This window comes from Neofelis nebulosa, chromosome 9, assembly GCF_028018385.1.
Source record: "Neofelis nebulosa isolate mNeoNeb1 chromosome 9, mNeoNeb1.pri, whole genome shotgun sequence".
In the NCBI taxonomy this organism is placed as follows: domain Eukaryota; kingdom Metazoa; phylum Chordata; class Mammalia; order Carnivora; family Felidae; genus Neofelis; species Neofelis nebulosa.
Window position 1 is genome coordinate 11,816,500 of NC_080790.1, and position 20,302 is coordinate 11,836,801.

At 40.0% G+C, this 20,302-nt stretch overlaps 1 protein-coding gene across 3 annotated transcripts in view; it reads right to left on the bottom strand.

The window, feature by feature from the left end:
* The window catches only part of NBAS (NBAS subunit of NRZ tethering complex), a 333,323-nt gene that overhangs the window by 298,227 nt on the left and 14,794 nt on the right, over positions 1-20,302 (bottom strand). For all 3 annotated transcript variants that reach the window (XM_058682573.1, XM_058682572.1, XM_058682571.1), the window contains exons 7-9: positions 12,123-12,256; positions 9,566-9,699; positions 7,739-7,837 (exon numbers count right to left, since the gene is read on the bottom strand). In XM_058682573.1, the coding sequence (XP_058538556.1) occupies positions 7,739-7,837; positions 9,566-9,699; positions 12,123-12,256 (367 nt within the window). The remainder of the gene's footprint in view (positions 1-7,738; positions 7,838-9,565; positions 9,700-12,122; positions 12,257-20,302) is intronic.

The window sequence follows — 20,302 nt, forward strand, 5'->3', positions numbered from 1 at the left end:
ACTGAGCACCCTTATCTGTGAATAGGACTCCCAAAATAGACTGGACATAGCCAGAGGAGACACACTACATCTGAATCTCCACCACTGAGCACAGCACTCAAAGCAACTGCGGTCCCCTCTAAGAACGCAGAGGGGATAAGAAATTCCTCTTAGCTGTAATCAAGGTGCCAGCTAAGCCAAAATTAACAAATATTAAAAATAGAAATGAGGAGGCAGGGAGGTATTGGGGTGGGTCTAGAAGGGGAGCAGGACCAGTAAAGGAGGCAGAGAGGTGGATAAAATACATTCATTAGGCAGTGAGGACATGTAAAGAAGAAAATGGCCAAAATCAGCAAATCCATACAGGTAACCTGAAGCTACTCAATTAACTTATGTTTCATATTACCCAATTTACCACCTCGATTTCTCTTCTTCAACAGTGCTCACAGCATTAGGCAAAACAATGAATTTCATAAAACCTTGAGTTTGTACATTACCAATTTATTCCAACTCCTCTCTGGCTGATTTATTTCACATTTATAAAATCCTTGTAGATGATAAATATCACAGGCTCACATTACTAGAGTAACCAAAAATAAATAAAAATGTGATGAATATTTCAGCTTCTTTCATTTAAGAAAAGACTGCATAATGGAAAAAATAAACAACCTAGCAATATTTTTGTCAGGCACAACAGGGCATTTACATGTAACATACGCCTTGCTCTGTAACAATTTTCATTCAGAAACCTTAATGCAGTCATCCATCTTCAAGCTGACTGCTCTCAAGAATCGTATATGATTGCAGAACCAACAATAGGCCTTCCTTCTGTGGTTTGATAACATATTTAAATTTCTAAAATTTTTAGAGACCACCCCCCCAAAAATAGGGCGATCCTGGGCCAGAAAGTGAAAGCCTTAAGAGTAGTAAATGGAATCCGACTTATGACAAATTGTTACGTAAGAAGTATTCAGTGAATGATAATTTCAAACAGATGGTGCCAAGAGAACCCCACTTACCCTCCAGAAATAATGCCAGAAAAAAAAAGAAATCCAACACTGACCTTTATAATAATTCAAGACGGTGGAGAAGACCATAATGAAATGAACAAAGCAAAACAAACAAAACAAGAAAGTATTAAGATAGAAAATACGTTTCTTTTAAAAGGGGCAAGAAAAATAAAATAGATAGATATTCATTTGATAGAATGAATATCATTCAGCAAAACAGAATCTTATACTAGACATGGGGGCTTCTAGAAAAACGTACACTATACATTCTTTGCCTTCAGGTACCTGACATTCCAAGGGGTGACAGAGGATCCATTCACCAAAATAGAAAGAAAAATAAAACAAGAGGTGACTTATACATAAGTGGACATAGCAAGTCCATGCAAGAAAACAAATAGGCCCTCATTGCCTGTGGCCTGAACTGGGACATTATCAGCCAAGACTCACCCAGCCTCTAGCATCTCCCAACCGAACCAACATTCCTCCAACAAAGCTGATCATATGTTCTCATCTCAGAAATCTGAGTTCCCTTAAGAACAAGCTGCCACTCAAGCTCCCAATTATCTGATCCCCAACTTGCCTTCCCAAGGCTCCAACTCCCATGGCGACCATCACCACTCTTCCCCTGCCACACACGCCCTACAGTGGCAGCCAAACTACCCCACCTGCCATTTCCCCAAAGTGTACTGTGGCTTCCGTCCTCTGGTCACTGTTCACACCATCACTCTGTCTGGAACATCCACCATGCCCAGATTGTATCCATTCTCCAAAGCAACTCTGAGTGCTGCCTGCCACAGTCCTTCCTTGAAAGACCAGGGAAGTATCTCCTTCATCTGGATCCCCACATCACCATACCTGCACCTTTTTAAGGGCCCTAACATATACTGCATTCCAGTATACACACATACCCACATAATACATACACACGTACATATCTGTACGCACATTTAAGTAGAGAAAATGCATATTAGACATCAGAAGTATATGTACGTGTATATAACATATGCGTATATCATTTCCCTCAAGATCTTGAGGTCAGGACTGTCCTTCACCCTCACATCTTCCACAACACCTAGTGGAGTGTGTTGCATGCAAGCCACAATAAAAAAGAGTAATGGAAAGCAAGCCAAAAGACTTTCTACCCTCAATCTTTGTAATGCAGACAACTCCTCTAACAGAATGCACTTTTCAATGGAGGACAGATTAAATTTTTTTTTTTTTTTCAACGTTTTTTATTTATTTTTGGACAGAGAGAGACAGAGCATGAACGGGGGAGGGGCAGAGAGAGAGGGAGACACAGAATCGGAAACAGGCTCCAGGCTCCGAGCCATCAGCCCAGAGCCTGACGCGGGGCTCGAACTCACGGACCGCGAGATCGTGACCTGGCTGAAGTCGGACGCTTAACCGACTGCGCCACCCAGGCGCCCCCAGATTAAATTTTTATAAATGTATGTATGTGCTAAGAAAGGTAGAATATAAAATCTTTATAAATGTATGTATGTGCTAAGAAAGGTAGAATATAAAATTTTTAAATGTATAGAGGTACCAAGAAAGGTATTAATACCTACGCTTGAAAACAACAAAATCAGGTTGAATAAAACAAAGGCCTCGAAAGAGCAAAACAGCAAAACCTGGCTTGAACATAATAAAATAAATAAAATAATAAAACACTGTATCCAAGAAGATGCAAACAAACAGGTCACCCTCAACAGAAATCAAACCGGCCAGCAGAGCATCGTGGGTATAATATACACACTGTCCAGGCTTGGCAAAATTCACAACGGAAAGCTGAGCGTGTCAAAGCAAAAACACATGCTTACCCCCTTCTAGCGGCAAAATTTAAATTCAAGACTTAATGTGAAGCTATGCAAGGAAAACACAGTATCTCAACTATAAAAACGTACATTAAGAGGCCACACTTCATATAAGTTGACAAGAATAAAATAAAAACAACACAATTTTCTTATTGTTGAAATGTGTTTATTTTATAATCAAAAGAAATGTTTTATGAAAATGGCAGCAATTTGCAGCACATACAATTACATTCAGTTTTATAACAACGTAAAGACCGCTAACTGTGCATGTGGTCATTCAACCATATCCAAAATAAAAGTCTATTATTTCAGATTGGAAAATAATATGCTAAATACAATAAATAATTTTTTTACATTCTTTAATTAACTAGACTTGCAACTGATTTTCCAATTTCTTAAGGAGACACCAAACCGACTCTTTAAGGCAAGAGCCACACAAACTAAAAGGAAGAAATTAATGGTATTATATCTACTCACTACTATCATTTCCTGAGTACCTACTATGTATCTAATCCTCAAAGCAACTAGTGACTCACTGAATACTCATTTCAATTCCTTTCTTCCCTTAAGAGAGATTCATAAAATAACTACAGAGAACTTCTAGAAAGGAGAAATACAACAACTGAAGCAAAAAACAGAATGCCTAGCTTAAAAAGAGGAGGCATATGGGAAGCCTGGGTGGCTCAGCCAGGTAAGCCTCCGACTTCGGCTCAGGTCATGATCTCACAGTTCATGAGTTAAAGCCCTGTGGCAGGCTCAGTGCTGACAGCTCGGAGCCTGGAGCCTGCGTGGGATTCTGTGTCTCCCCCTCTCTCTCTGCCCCTCCCCCTCTTGTTCGTGTGTTCTCTCTCTCTCTCTCTCTCTCAAAAATAAACATGAAAAAAAAAAAAAAGAGAGAAGCCATAGAATTAGTAAAAAGAAAAAAAAAAAAAAAAAAGATATATCAGAAAAGATTACCAGAACAGATTTTTCTTTATAAATAGGATATCATATGTATCATTAATTCATTGTATTTATAATATATCTCAAAAGTGCCTCAAACTACTTTCGTCATTAGTGTCCATGTTTATATGGAAAGAATTAAAACAGCCTCTTCTTTTTTTAAACAAAAAATAAAGGAGAAAAAAAGAGTGAGAATAAAGGGGAGTCCAAGGAGACTCAACATCTAGAGAACAGACATTCCAGAGAGAAAAGAGAAAACACAGGGGAAGAAACAATCAAAGAAATAAGTCAGCAAATTTTCCCAAAAGTGAGTATTCAAACTGAAGGGTCAACACTATGGGTATAACAAAACTACTCTAAGACATTACATGGTCAAGTTTCAGAACACTGTGGGAAAATAAAAAAGAATCTGAGTTTCCAGAGGGAAGGGTGTCAAAAAAAATAGAGAAAACAAAGAAAAAAGTGTATCAGAATTCTCAAGGGCAGCACTAGAAGCTAGACGACAATGGAGCAGTCTCTTCAAAATTCTAAAAGGAAAATTATTTCCAGCCTACAATTTTATCCAGGCACATTATCAATGAAGCATGAAGACAGAATAAAAGCCATTTTCAGACAGGCAAGGCCTGAAAAAATATACGCTTCCCATGGACTCTTCCTCAGGGAATTACAGAGGTTCACCACAACAGTGAAATAGACCAAAAAAGAAAAAAACAAAAACATAGCATCCAGGAAATAGGTGATATCACAAAAAATAATAGCAATAATAACAAAAGCAATTCTCAGCATGATGATGAAGTGAAATTCTTAACAGAAGTTGCAAACCCAAATCAGAGCAGGTCAGAAAGTGCTGAGAAAAGACTACAAGAAGATGATACCTACAGAATATGATGTACTAAAAGGGGGTCTACACTAATGGGGGTGAGTTTAGGGTTAGGGCAAACAAACAAACAAACAAAAAAATTAACTACAAGAATACACACAGTTAAGAAGTTCCCAGACAGATCTTACTGTAACCTACAAAGCCCCTCTATGATTTAGTACTCACCTCGTCTCTTTCAGATCAGTATATTACTCTACTCACTCGGTCAGCTTCAGCCAAACTGGCCTTCTTGCTATTTCTAGAAAATGGCCAGTACACTCCCAACTCATTTTTCTTTGGCTATTCCTTCTGCACAGAACATTCTTCCTTCAGAGAGCCAGATAAGTAAATACCCTCGCCTCTTACAGGTCTTTGCGCAAATGTCACTTTCTCAAAGAGGGTAATCAGTCAACCTGAATTAAAATTACAACCCGTGCCCTACTCCCCACCGTGTCATGGCCACTGATCCCTGTTGATCCTTTTCCCCATTGCACTTATCAGTTCCGCAAACACTGTATGTCCATTGTTTGTCGTCTGTCACCCCTTCTAGAAGTTCCACAAAGAACATACCAAGGTATATAATAGCACGTGGCACAGAACAGGAAATGAATGAAGATTTACTAAATGAATGAATGAGTGAATAAACAAGTCAATGAATATTTAAGGATGAAAAGGCAAGGACACAATACTACAGAAGGTTCTGGTCTCATCTGTGGATAGCATCTAACCATAATATTCATCCAACAAAATCAAATGCAATAGGAGAATAAGAGAATACTCGCTTTGTGTATGGGAGACAGACTGAGTTAAGAAAACTATATATGCATCTTCCATAAAGGGACATTCATAGATAAGGTGTAAAACTGAGAAATTAAAAAGTAACAACATAAGCATTTTATTTTTATGTATGACAACAGCCAAAGCTATCAAATAAAATAGCTACATAAAATAGCTCAAAGTAGTTATCTTTGGAAATACATTGGGTGAAAGTTTTTAAAAATTATTTAACACTTGAAACCACACACAACTATAACTCATTAAAGATAAATTGAAAAAAATATGCTGGAAGAAGATACTCAATAGGCACATAATCCAAAGTTAATATCTAGATCACACTAAGAATGTCGAGACCAAATACCCAATAAAAATTAAGCAGTTATCTAAGAAAGCATTTCGTAGAGACAAAACATGAATGGCCAATAACTTGTAAAGGTGACCAAACTCATCAGTAATCAGGGAAGTGAAAATTAAAACCACACAGTCAGAGGGGCAGCTGGGTGGCTGAGTCGGTTAGATGTCCGAGTCTTGATCTTGGCTCAGGTCATGATCTCACAGTTCATGGGATCGAGCTCTATGTCGGGCTCTGCGCTGACAGCATGGAGCCTGCTTGGGATTCTCTTTCTGCCCCTCCCCCGCTGACATGCTCACGCTCTCTCTCTCTCTCTCAAAATAAACAAACTTAAAAAAAAACCCACAATGAGAGACTCTTTTATACCTACCAGCTCAGCAAATATTTAAAAGTCTGGTATCAAGAACGCTAAAAGAATATGAAACTACAGAAACTTTCATACACTGCCATCGTCCACTTGCAGACCCATTCCGAAAAACATTTGCATTGCCTAGTAAAGTTAAAGATGTACCTCCTCAACAACTCAGCAATTCCACTTCTACTTATATATCCTGCAGAAACCCTTGCACGTATGTGTCAGAGGAATGCGTAATCATTCTGGCCACAGTACAATTCTTATAACAAAAAAAAAAAAAAAAAAAAAAAAACTGGAAACAAAACAAATTTTCATCTACAGAGAATGAATAATTATGCTGCAATATATTCACAACATGAAATATCCTTTTTTTTTTTTTTTTGATGTTTAGTTTATTTTCAGAGAGAGCACACATAAGCAGGGGGAGGGGCAGAGAGGGAGGAGAAAGAGAATCCCAAGCAGGCTCCACACTGACAGCACAGAGCCCAACGCAGGGCTCGATTCCAAGAAACGTGAGATCATGACCTGAGCCAAAATCAAGAGCTGGACGCTTAACCGAATGAGCCACCCAGGTGCCCCCCATAACATGAAATATCGTACTGGTAGTTAAAACTGAATCTGAAAGTAAGACCTGTGTGTCTTCCTTATGATTCCATTTATATAAAGTCAAACAGCAAAACTAAATATGAGTAAGTGGTAAAACTATCAAGAAAACAAAAGACTGATCAACACAAAATTCAGGACAGTGGTTCTCTCTAGTGGGGAGGGGGTCAGGGAAGAGTACAAACTGGGCTCTGGTGGATGTGGGTTCCTTTGCAGTACAAACATTTCATAATAAAATTCCAAACACAAAAGGTCAGACCTAGGACTGAACAGAATACAAAAAATGCATACCTTTTTTCATCCAAAAGACTTAAACACAGAGAGGATCAGAGAGTTTAAGGGCTTGCAAACAGACACAGACTCACTGTCAAAATTCAGAATTCAAGCTAGGTTTGCCTGATGCACAACTTGATATTCTTCCCATCTAGAAAGCCAAAAAGTTTGCTGGCTAACTTAAAAAATAGATGGACATTTCATTCTCAAATAACAAAATTAAAGGAGAGAAATCACTGGAAGTAGAAAACGCCCAATTTTCAAGTAACCCTCAACGGAGGTGGCCAATACATGGAGAAGTGTCATATATGAAGAATGGGCGAGGGCTGTAGGAATGACCTATGCAGCAATGAGAGCAGCTCGAACCTGCCGAAAAGGAGAGGAGGAGGGAAGGAATGTCTACTGAGACCTCTTGGGCAAGGGTACTTCACATGCACGGTTTGAGGAGTTCTCGCAACACACTAGAGTGAAAAGTTAGGTATATACTCATTTCACAGATGAGAAAAATAAGACTAAGTAAGTGAAGAGAGAAGAAAGGCTTCCTCATTGAATATTCCCCTTGCCCCATCTGGCTCAGAGCTGTCCGCCAGATGAACAGAAATGCTCACACAATGATTACATACATATTACAGATATTTAAGATAACTATGCATGAGAGGAAGAAACGAAAAAGCCAAAATAATCAAAATGGACAATTTCTCCTCTCTGAAACAGTGCCAAGACGTCTACATCCACCTAATACTCTACCATATAAGAGAAGAAATGGTTACTTACCTGTGACCAGGATGGTAAATAGCTGTGTTGATTCCGTGAGGATAATGACTACTGAAGCTGAAACAGTGACTCTCTTGATAGCTCTGATTTGTTCCAACACTAAATTTAAGAAGGTAAATAAGAAATAAATACCAGTAAGGCACAGTGAGAGACCAAAAAATACCCACTGAAATGTCTACACTTAAAAGACAAACACCACCAGGGGCGCCTGGGTGGCTCAGTCGGTTGAGCGTCCAACTTCGGCTCAGGTCATGATCTCACAATTTGTGAGTTTAAGCCCCACGTCGGACTCTGTGCTGACAGCTCAGAGCCTGGAGCCTGCTTCGGATCGGTGTCTCCCCCTCTCTCTGCCCCTTCCCCGCTCATGCTGTCTCTCTCTGTCTCTCAAAAATGCATAAACATTTAAAAAAAATTTTTTTAATAAAAAATAATAAATAAATAAATAAATAAATAAATAAATAAGACACCACCAAATACAGCTGAGGATGTAAAACAGAACTCAGATACATTATTTGTGGGAATATGAGTGATACAAAAACTCTGGAAAAAGGTCTAGAAGTTTCTTACAAAAATAAACTATATCTACCCTATGACTCAACAGTTCTGCTCAAAAATAGTGACCAAAGAGAAATGACAATGTATATCCACAAATAGTTAAATAAGAATGGTCACAACAGCTTTATTCACTGTAGCCCAAAACTGGAAATCAGAATTCCATCAAAAGAAGAGCAAATACACAAATCGTGAATGTTACGGTCTGAACGTCTGTGGACACCCCTGCCCACCACGGATTGAATGCCTGCGTCCCCCGTAACATTCGTAAGTTAAAACTCTGACGCCAATATGATGGTATTTGGAAGTGGGGTGTTTGGGAATTAATTAGGTCATGAGGATAACACCCTCACGAAAGGAATCACTCTTCTTCCAAGAGGCCAGAGAGCTAGCTAGCTCTATTCCCACCACATGCAAACAGCGGTCTGTAAGCCAAAAGACCACAGCCCAACCATGCTGGTACCTAGAATAGAATTCCACCCTCAGGAAGTGTCAGCAGTAAATTTCTGTTGTTGATAAGTCACCCAGTTATGGAACTCTGTTGTAACAAATCAAACTAAGACACATGAAATATTCATACAATGAAACACAATGTATTATAATAAAATGAAATAAACGGATACATGAAAAAATGCAAATAAATCTCAAAATATGCTAAATGAAGGAAGCCTTAGACAGAAGGGTGCATACTATGAGTCCATTAATGTGAATTACCAGAACAGGAAAAACTTATCTAGAAGAAGAAAAAATAAAAAAACAGCAGTTGCTCTAAGGGTGGGTGTAAACGGATTCACTGGGCAAGAGCATGAGGGAACTTTCTAGCATGATGGTAATGTTCTGCATCTTAATGGAGGTTTGAATTGCACAAGCACATGCATTTATCATAATTCATTGGCTGGTGCACTTAAGATCTGTGCATTTCATCTGCAAATTTTACTTCAAAAGAGAAAACTATAAGCAAATATTGAACTTTAATTAATGACATGATGTGGAGGTATTTAAGTATTAACTCTGAAATTAATTAACAAAGAACACTGATTAAATGGCTAAATAGAGGGATGGACAGAAATGTGATATAGCAAGTATAATAAAATCCTCATTCTAGAATTTAAGTGAACGTATATGAATATTCACTATACAATTGTTTCAACCTTCCTATTATATTTGCAATTTTTCACAGTAAAATGCTGAAAGAAAAAAAACAAAAGCTGACACTAAGCCAGAGAAATAAACATTATGTCAAACCGGAGTTCCCAAATAAAGTATATTTTTTACCTTACGAGGTAACTTTTAAGTTCTCCTCGGTAATTGATGACCAGGAGTTCTGCAGACCACTGTGCACTGGCTTTATATTCTAAAAATATCAACCCAGCAATGGCACAGCTCAAATCACCTGCTAAACTGGATGCCTGCAGAAAAGGAGTAAATTAAGTCACTAAAAAGATACCACACAGAAGTTAACATGTGTGCAATTGGAAGACGTCCCAGACATTGGCCCTGCCAGGTGCACAGTAAGACAGCCGCAGAACTGACCTGTATACTAAAGAATCATGCAAATCAGAGTGCCTAGAACCAGACACACAACTCTAGACCTGCCCTCCCAATCAAAGGCTAGAAGCACACAATCCTCTTTGGATGAGAGATTCTCCTAGATTCGTGAATTTCTGTTCAGACTGTACTTCTATTGTGTGGATTGGGGGGGGGGGGGAGCAATGCCACAATTCAACTTCAAAGAACTCTAAGATACTTCAGATTCTGTGTCACCCTCTCTCTCTGCCCCTCCCCCACTCATGCTGTGTCTCTCTCTCTCAGAAATAAACATTAAAAAAAAAAATTTTTTTTAAAGAACTCTAAGATACAGAACTCAGATATCACCTTCCAAATGTTGATTTGCATTGCCTGCAGGAAACAATGCTTCAAGAAAAAAGCCTCACTTAATTCCCATTTGCCCCATCAACAACTAGAAGGAAAAGGCACTTAAAACACTCATTCAATGGCAACCTTTTTCCATTAACTAAATATCAGGCTATATTGCTAAGGATTTGAAGGCATGTGCACCCTAGGAAGCACACATAATAAAGTTTATCACCCTGAATGACTCCTCACTGTCTAGAACCACCAAGACTGTGACCACATGTGGCTGCTGAACACTCATACGTGGCTAGTCCTGAGATCGGCTACAAAAGTAAACATGAAATTTCAAAGCCTTGGTATCAAAGAAAGTATCTCGTTAATACTCTTTACATGGATTACATGCTGAAATAATATTTGTGATATACAGGATTAAATATTAAATAAATTTCACCTGTTTTCTTTTACTCTTAATGCAGCTACTAGAAGATTTAAAATCACACATGCGATCATATATAAAGTTCACATGACTTTTCTCTCAGATAGTGCTTAGTCCAGGAAACAGGGATCCAAACTTCCTACTTTGATTCCCCAGGACTTCCATAATAGGAGCCTAACACATTTTTTCAAGTTTTTCCACTCATTATTTCTGAACAAAAACCATTCTCTGTATCATAAGTTCTTATCCCCAGCTTCTCGTTAGAATCAGCTGAAAAACCTATAAACAGGGGCGCCTGGGTGGCTCAGTCGGTTGAGCGTCTGACTTCAGCTCAGGTCATGATCTCACTGTGAGTTCCACCATCAAGCTCTGTGCTGACAGCTCAGAGCCTGGAGCCTGCTTTGGATTCTGTGTCTCCCTCACCCACACCCTCCCCCGCTCACTCGTGCTCTCAAAAATAAACATTAAAAAATTAAAAAAAAAAAAAAAAAAAAACCTATAAACAATATTAATTCCCAGAACCCACTCCCATCAATTAAATCAGAATTTTTATGGGTTGAGTCTAGAAAAATCAAGTAATTTTTTGTTTTTCTTTTCTTTATAAAAAGCTTTCCAGGCAATTCTAAGATGCAGCCAGAGTTAGAAATGCTGTTGTACCTGTCTCTGTATCTTGGGTCATTCAAGGAAGAAGGACACAAAGTGAAAAGTGCTGGGTCCCTGAAATTGTTTCACTTAGGAGCTGGATTGCCATGGCAACAGCCTGGCCCCCCCCGCCCCCACCCCCAATTCAATTTTAGTTTTCCAAACTGTAAAGCACATAATATCTGTCCAATCTACTCGAAGCATTCTTATGAACATTAAATGAGAATATATGTCAAACTCATTAATAAAGTAAAGAGCACTACACAAATACAAGTTATTACTACCAGTCATTTCTTCACTCTCCCTTCCAATTTCTATTCTTTTAGGATGACAGACGCAGCTCCTCTGAAAGCTGTTCCCTATTGTAGCAGCCCACTGACTGCTCTTCCCCCCTGGAACTTCTCAACAGCTTTCCATACCTCTGTTTAGCATTTACTTCCCACCATGGTTTTTTGGGGGGGTTGTTGTTGTTGTTAAGGTTTTGTTTTTTGTTTTTTTTTAACGTACTTATTTTGAGAGAGAGATAACATGAGTAGGACAGGGGCAGAGAGAGGGGAGACAGAGAAATCCCCAGCAGCCTTCACACCATCAGCACAGAGCCCAATGTGGGGCTTGAACCCCCGTCGAAACCAAGAGTCAGACACTCAACCGACTGAGCCACCGAGGCGCCCCACTTCCCACCATGTTTTGATGCCAATGGATTACCTCTGAACACCGCACTACAAGATACAAAGGAAAAATATTTCATGTACAGATATCTACCTACTAGATTCTGAATATCTTAAGTTCACAACTTACTCAGACGTACATTTCTATTTCCCCTCTTTCACATTCATTCAAGCACCTTCACATACTTGTTTGAATGCCTTTCATGTAATGAGCTTCCAGTTACATACATACCGGGGTAATAACAAAGAGTTCGCTTCCCATGAGATCAAACACCCTCACGGTTCCCGTACTTTCAGCGTAGGCCAGCAGGGTACAATCGTAACTCCATGCTACACGTCTCCACTGGGGTTTTGGGTCTTTTGGAACTACAATGAAAGGAAAAGAAGTGGTTGTAACAATGTGTTACACAGATAGTTTAGCTGCAGTAACTATAAATGTAAATTATTCAACTCTATTACATCCTCTCCCAAGGATTTCTAATGCTTCAGTTCAATCGAAGAGAACAGTTCCCAGAAAGCCACGTCAAGTAAGAGTGGGACATACGAACCAGAGCCAGCTCTGCCCCGCTTACTCCGGAAGGAAAGACGGTGACCCCAGTGGTCTAGTGAAGGCTGAGCATGCCCTGGTGTGGCAAAGGCCTGGGAACAGCGCACCTCAAAACACTCACAAAGTTAAAATGGATCAAAAGCAGAGAGAGTGGGCAGAAAATAATTCCAATCCAGTGAGTTCAGCATCTCTAACAGCAAAAAATGAAAATTTCACCTGAAATCTTCTAAATATACCAAATACAGATACCAAGGAAATACAACGCAGTATTCTGCAGAAGAAATATACACACGCATGTGTAATACACAGACACAGATATTAGGTAAGTCAAGTACTATCCTGGATCAGTCATGCAATTATAATATTTTAATAACCAATCTTAACAATCTAACACCTGTACTTTTTCTGTTCTGAATTTTTCAGTACAATAATGAAGAAAAAAGCTGTCGGCTACAAAAAAACAAACAAAAAAAGGGACAGTGAAACTCTCAACTCTGTTAGCTTTGTTTTTGATGTTTTGTGGGCTTCCGTTGTCCCTCATTAGAATGCCAGCACTGAAGAGACAGGGTCACTGCCTTTTCCTTTACCAGCAGGGACTCCAGATGATTAGGGGACTGACAAGGTGACATCGCGAGTCAAGAGCAAAGAAAGCCCTGGACCTATGTGTCCTGCCTTCCCAAACAGTGAACACTTCACCACCACACACTCAACACCTCTCGGTCAGAATTTGGACAGGGCTTCAGGACGGCTTCAGAAAGGTTTCCGAGATGCACTGGCTTCTCTCTACTCCCCTAACAGAATCGCCCAGTTAAGGCTTCGCTGTCTCTTGCAGAGACGCTCACAACAGCGCCCCCCCCCCCAAGTGGTCTCCTCCCTTCCATTTTCTCCCCAATCCTTCCTCAATACTCTCCAAAGAGATCTTTCTAAGGGGAACAGATCCCATCCTGCAGCTGCATGGTTCTCCATTTCCAACAGAATGAAGTCCAAACTCCTCCACATGCACGAACGGCCCCATACAAATAGCCCCATCACAGCCTTCCAGTGTCCCCTCCTACCACTACCACCTCCACATATCCGACGAGCCAACAACACAACTGGCAAAAAAGCAAACCACACACACTCGAGTCTCAGCCTTTTGTACACATTGCTACCTCTACCCAGAAGGTTCTTTTTTAATTTTTTTTTAAACATTCATTTATTTTTGAGACAGAGACAGAGAGTGAACAGGGGAGGGGCAGAGAGAGAGAGGGAGACACAGAATCGGAAGCAGGCTCCAGGCTGCGAGCTGTCAGCACAGAGCCCGACGTGGGGCTTGAACTCACAGACCACGAGATCATGACCGGAGCTGAAGTCGGCCGCTTAACCGACTGAGCCACCCAGGCGCTCCAGAATGTTCTTCTTTAGTACTCCTCAAATGGTTCTCTTTTGTTACAACCACCTGTGTTAAGGAGTGGTTACCTCCTCCTTCCTGGACATTCTCCCAAACTGACTGCTCTCCTCTCCGTGCCCCAGATATGCTGTACAAAACTCCCCCATAGCATTGATCGCATCGTATTATGTTGTTTCTGTGACTGTTGCCCCCACCCGTTTCTGAACTCCATGAAATCACAGACAGTGTCCTACTCAACACTGCCATCCTGGGACCTGGAACAGAAAGTGATTAGTTTCACTTTCTAATCTTCACTAGTAAGTGAAGACTACGTCTTTCAGAGAAGTCTGTATTAACAGGACAAGGTAACAGTAAGAGTTTAGCATCCTTCAAGGACTACCAATTAAACATGAATCACATAACTGAAGACTTCTTTCCACCTAAAAGAGATAACACAGAATTCAGACTTCCCTCTTATCTCTGTAATACCCATAATATATGTTCTTCATATGAGGAAAGTGTACCAGACATCAAGGAGTTTCTCTATTTATCAACAGGTAAAAAACATACCAAAAAAAAACAAAAAAAAAAAAAAAAAAAAAAACAGAACAATCCAAGGGGGCCTTTGAATACAGGAGGGTCTAGTGGATTTATTAAAGACTAACAAAATACTACATACACTCTAGAAAAGCAACTTTTTTAATGATAATAAAATGAAGAAAAATATCAGTTCTCTGTCTTTATAAAGCTAAAAAAAAATCCAAACTTGGAAGTAAACACAGGCACAGAATGATAAACAACACAATACAAGACCCACATACACACAGATGCCACATAAGCACCAGCAAGAGGACACTTTAATGCCCTGAAAAATATTCATGTGCTCAAGAAACACAGCAATATTTTTCCAATATTACTGTTTTACCTGTGATAACCGGGTTTTTTCCTCTTATTTCATTTTGCTAGGATAAACAGATTTATGCACCACATTCTGTTTCTGTCTGAAATAGGTTCCATCTAAAGGGGATTTGTTTTTACTATTACTTCTAGTTATAGCCAGTAGCTCCAGAAAACTCCGCATGTGTTTTGACCCAGATAAAGATGTTTTCATTACAAAATAAGATTTCACATAACAATGTAAAAATAAAGGCTTTATCAACAGATTCTTCCAGCCGACTGTGTGGTTTTGGAGAGGAACAAACAGTCCAGATTTAAGTGTTAATGGGGTTGTCTGAAGGGTATTCAGAAAGGCTGCTGGTCAAGTTAACCAGCCATCTGACAACCTCCACGTTCATGGTCAGACTGTTCATTCTTGCTCATATCTTGCACCGGCTGCAGCCCCTTCAACCTGCCTGGGTGCCAAGTTCTTTCCCACCTTACGCTTTTGTCTGCACTGTTTTCCCAGCCTGGAACCCTTTCCCTAGGCCCTATTCTGGCTCCTTTTCATCTTTCAGGTCTCACTTTATGTACCGCTTCCCCAGGATGCGTTCTCTGACCACCCTGGCTAAAGCAACCCAAGGCCCCATTATTCGCCACCGCCCACTGGTTTCCTTTCCTCCACATATCTGATCCCAAACGATTATGCACATGTTGGTCTACTTTTTATCATCTGTCTACTCACTTAAGCTATAAATTCCAAAATGCCTGGGCCCGGGTCCATCTTGTTCCGAACTGCCTCGCCGGGGCCTAGCACACTGGTGGTAGCAGTCAGCACTCAAGCGCTAACAGACCACACGCTAATCCAGGGCTCAGCCCCCGGATTAGAGACACAGGACAAGATTACGAGGTAAGGAACACTGGGTTCTCTTCTCAGCGCTGCCATAAAACCAAGGGGTGTGAGCTTGGGGAGATCACCAAGGTGCCGCTTGGTCATTTGCAAAATGAAGGGCTGAATGAACAATCTCCCCCGGACTCGCTCTGACTGCTAAATCGAGAACCAGTGAGCAAAAGCAAACTAGTGGGGCTACGAAGACTTGGAGTCTCGAATGTTTGAAGTAAGCACTGGCAAAGACACGAGAAAAATCTTACAATCCTAGAATGAGAAAGGTCTAACCATGACGAGAAACTCTGAAATTATACAAGGAAAAGAAAAAAAAAAAAAAAAAAGGCAAATGTAGTCACAAGAGGAAAAAAAAAAAAAAAACACACCACCACCATAACAAATTTCAAAGGAAATCAATTGGGTGACAATATCTGTAACATATGTGACAAAGTATTAACATTCATACTATCAAGCCAATAAGAACAAGTAAGCTAAGGGTAATATAGGCAAAAGGGTATGATCTAACAATGCACAAAAAAATAAAAATAGCCACTTAACATATGCTCTAATAACTAAAAAAAATGCAAATTGAAAATGAGATACTAATTTATCCTTTGCCAGTGAACCTAACAAATACTTCTTAAATACGTAACATACGGTGCTGACAGCGGAGCAAAAAAACTGCTTCCATCATACCTTTTTCATAGTTGTATATATAGGTGGAACCTTCTGGAAAGAATTACAGCAGTAGCTATTTGAGTACTACACCCAGACACAAACAGGATGTCTTTCCAGTGCTGGTGAAGAGGGATGGGGGAGAAGATGGGTAAGAAAAAGAGGAAGGAAACAAGCCACTGTAAGCAACGTAAATTTCTATCGAGAGGAGAACAGATGAATAAAATGTGGTTCACATTCTTACAGGGGAAGACTGTGACTACGCTGAAAAGACTGAAATGCATCTGTACGCACTGATTAGGAAAGACATCGATACAGTCAGAGGGAGAGCAAGCTGGGAACAAAGTCCACAATAGGATCTCGACTTGTTAATGACAAAGTCAATCCATCTATGTACAGGTTTACAGAAGCAGAGGTTTTATATTAAATCAGTAATATAAGTCCCCGTGAGAAATGCAAATGGAAAAGAAACTTTACGTTCTCTGCCTACGTTCTCTGCCTCTGCATTGTTTGAATTTGTTACGTGTATGTACTGCTTTTGTAATAAAATAAACAGGGTAACTAGTTTCAGACTAGATCTCCCACCGTGAAAGAAAAATATGTCAAAGACCCATTTCAGACATTATCTACAGGCAGTGCAAGACTGTGACCCGAGGGAGAGGCTGCTTTCAGCCGGTAGGCACCTTCTAGACCGCCTTGTGTGAAGAGAGACCTCCAGCTGCACGTACAAATCTCAAGGAACTGAGCAGATACAGAATGGAGTCACAGAGCTACACTGGAGCTACAGAGCTGAATACCACCTGCAAGGCAGCTTTCCAGAGGGAAGTGAGGGAGGCAGAGAAGGAAACTGAAAAATGTGCAGAGATGAGCCCTGGGTCTTTGGCACCACACACACACACACACACACACACACACATATTCCACAGGGCCACACCGCCAAGGAGAAGGGGACTGACTATCGGCAAAAGCAACTTCCAGAGGTGGGAGAGGATTTGGAAATGTTTGAGTTCCACCTCATCAGAGTGGAGAGACGTTCATGAACACTCGGAGCTTTCATAAGACATCCCAGAAAGACTCCACCATAAAGTAGGACTAACCTAACCCCAAAATAAAAGCTACTCTAAACCTATGTTAGAAGACTTAAAAAAAAAAAAAAAAAAAAAAAGCCTTAAAAAATTAAGCTGATTAACTACTTCCCAGAGCAAACCTCAATACTCTAGTAGGGATGATAACAAGGCTTGCTAACTCAGCTCCATAATGTTGACCATACAATCTAATGTGCAGGAAAATATACATAATCATGGGAAAACTCAGCCAATAGAAGCACGCCCAGAAATGCTACAAACTGAGGAATGAGCAGACAAGGACTTCAAAACAGCTATTATAGCATATTTGGGAATTCAAAGAAAAACATAAACATAGGCAGTATATAGAGAATGTCAACAGAAATGTGATGGAAGCTACAAAATATCGAGATATTGAGCCAGGTTCCAGAAATACAAAAACACAAAAGACGGTGTCTGGGCCTGGGCTGTCATGGGGCCCACCAGGCCACCAGTGCACTGAGGGGACCTCAGCTCCTCACAACAGGCGAACTACTGCTTGGTACCAGAAGCTCTGGTTTACGGGATCTCAAAATCAGAAATAGGAGAGAAATCTCTTAACATAGTACAGCTCTAAAAAAAAAAAAAAAAAAAAAAAAAATCTAATTCCTTGTGGTATTATTTAGGTCACTATTCAAGACAGGAAGAGAAGACTAGTATTTATGGCCTGGCAAACAGAGCCAAAACAAGTTGCAACCCACATTTAAAACATTCTCAAATGGCATATATTTTATAAAGCAATAATTGAAAAATATCAAAGTGGAACCAAACAGTTCCTATTTTAGTTTGCAGACTCTGCAATATGTAGTTTCAAAAATGCATTAATAACAATCCGGCTCCTTTTCTCTAGGCAGACACAGGAAATCTCATTTGGCATATGAGAGTTATTCCTATAAAGAAGAGTCAGATAATAAGCAAATGATCATTACCTCAAATTATATGAAATGGAAAGAAGCCATTAATGCAGCATTAAGGTCATAAATTCATACATTTGGAAGCCAACAAAATAAAACATTAGTTCACAAAGCATTATTATCCCATCCATGCTGCCACATTAACTGTATGCACTAAAACCTCTAACAAATATTATAATTTGTGTGAAATACAGAGGGATAAGCTTCCTATTTTCATGTTAACTTGTAGATCTTTCAGTTTACGTACTGGTTAAAAGTGGATGTCTAATGTCACAGCTCAAAAGGACCCTGCATGTCTGAATCACTCCAACATGCTGAACATGCTTCTCAGCAGCTCACCATGGGCCCCCCAAGCCCTCACCCAACAGAAGCACAGCACTGGGAAAAACATAATTGAATATCTATCCCTAAATTATCCTTCTGGGAACATCTTGATCCTTACGCATTATTTAAGCCAGGTCTGGTCTACTTTAATAAGCGCTGGTGAAGATTACTGAGACTAAATTCAGAAAATGCTAGTACTCCAAACTTTAGAAATGCACACACACCACTCTCCTTCTATTATTCTCAACAGGTTACTAAGCAAACAGGACCACTTATCTACCCTTATTGTGGCATGTGTACACATTTGTGTGCAGTAAGAATAAAAGCATGGTGGGGGCAGGGGACACCTGGATGGCTCAGTCAGTTAGGCTTCCGACTGACTATTCTGGCTCAGGTCACAATCCCAGGGTTGTGAGACCAAGCCCCATGTCAGGCATAGAGCCCGCATAAGAATCTCTCCCCCTCTTCCTCTGCCCCCCACCCCCCACTCACTCAGTCTCACTTTCTCTTTCTCTCTCCCTCCTTCCCTCTCTCTACATACAAATTATAAATATATATATATATATATACATATATATATACACACATACATACAGTCATGAACTTCTAAAACTAACTCACAGGAAATAGACAAATATACTTGGTTCACACACAAACTTACAAACATTATTGTAATAGTTCTCAAGTGTCATTACCTATTTGATAGGGTCAAAAACTGTGTGCCTACTATGGTGTTAGACACCATGCTAGGCACCAGGAACAAAAAAAAAGCTGAATAAGATGGGAGCCCTGCCTTCAAAGAATTTACAGTCTAACCGGGAAACAGATAAGCATAGCAACAACTAAGGGGAAAAAAGCAGATTAGCCTATGTATGGTGATACATGTTCAAACAAGTCCAAGGAAAACATTAAGAAAGATGCACAAATGAGGAGGAAGCAGGCAGGGAGGGAGGTTTCCCAAAAGAGCTGATGCCTGAACTGAAATATGCAAGACTCGTTAATTAAATATAAAAGTGAGAGTTTCTAGGCAAAAGGAACTATCTGTACCAAGGCGTGAAAAGCACGGGGCGGGGGGGGACTGGAAAAGCACAAGAGGCTCTGTGCTAGAACACGGGATGTATGGCAGGGAGATCTTAAGGGACACACAGACTGAAAGGTCAGAAAAAAATGAGCTGTATTCTACAGTCAGTGGGGAACAAATGAAAGATTTAGGCAGATTAACAGTACTGGTAGCAGTAGCAAAAGCGATCACTTAAGGTCTCCTAAGTACTTAGCATACATCAGACATTATGCTAAGAGCTTTACATATATTAGCTCATAATGTTCCCACAACCCAATCTATAGTATTATGCCCATATTACAGATAATTGAAGCTCAGAGAGGTACGGTAACATCCAAGGTCACGTTTCTAGAAAGCAGGGGAGCCAGATTTGAAGGGTAACCTGACAGAATTCTCATTTAAGAGCAATGAATCTGGTGTGAAGTGTGGATCTGTTGAGAGGCAAACAGAAGAAAACCTTGTCAGGAGACTTATTTAAAAAAAAAAAAAAAAAAAAAAAAAAAAAGACAGTGAAAATGTTAAAAACCAGTGCTGGGGCTGTGATGGCAGAAGTGCAGAAATGGAGGCAAGAGATATTTTAACAGATTCCCAGGGCTTGGTGACGTTAAGCAAAGGCAATGCTTCCCCACTGTGTCCTCACTACAACTGCAGTGAATTG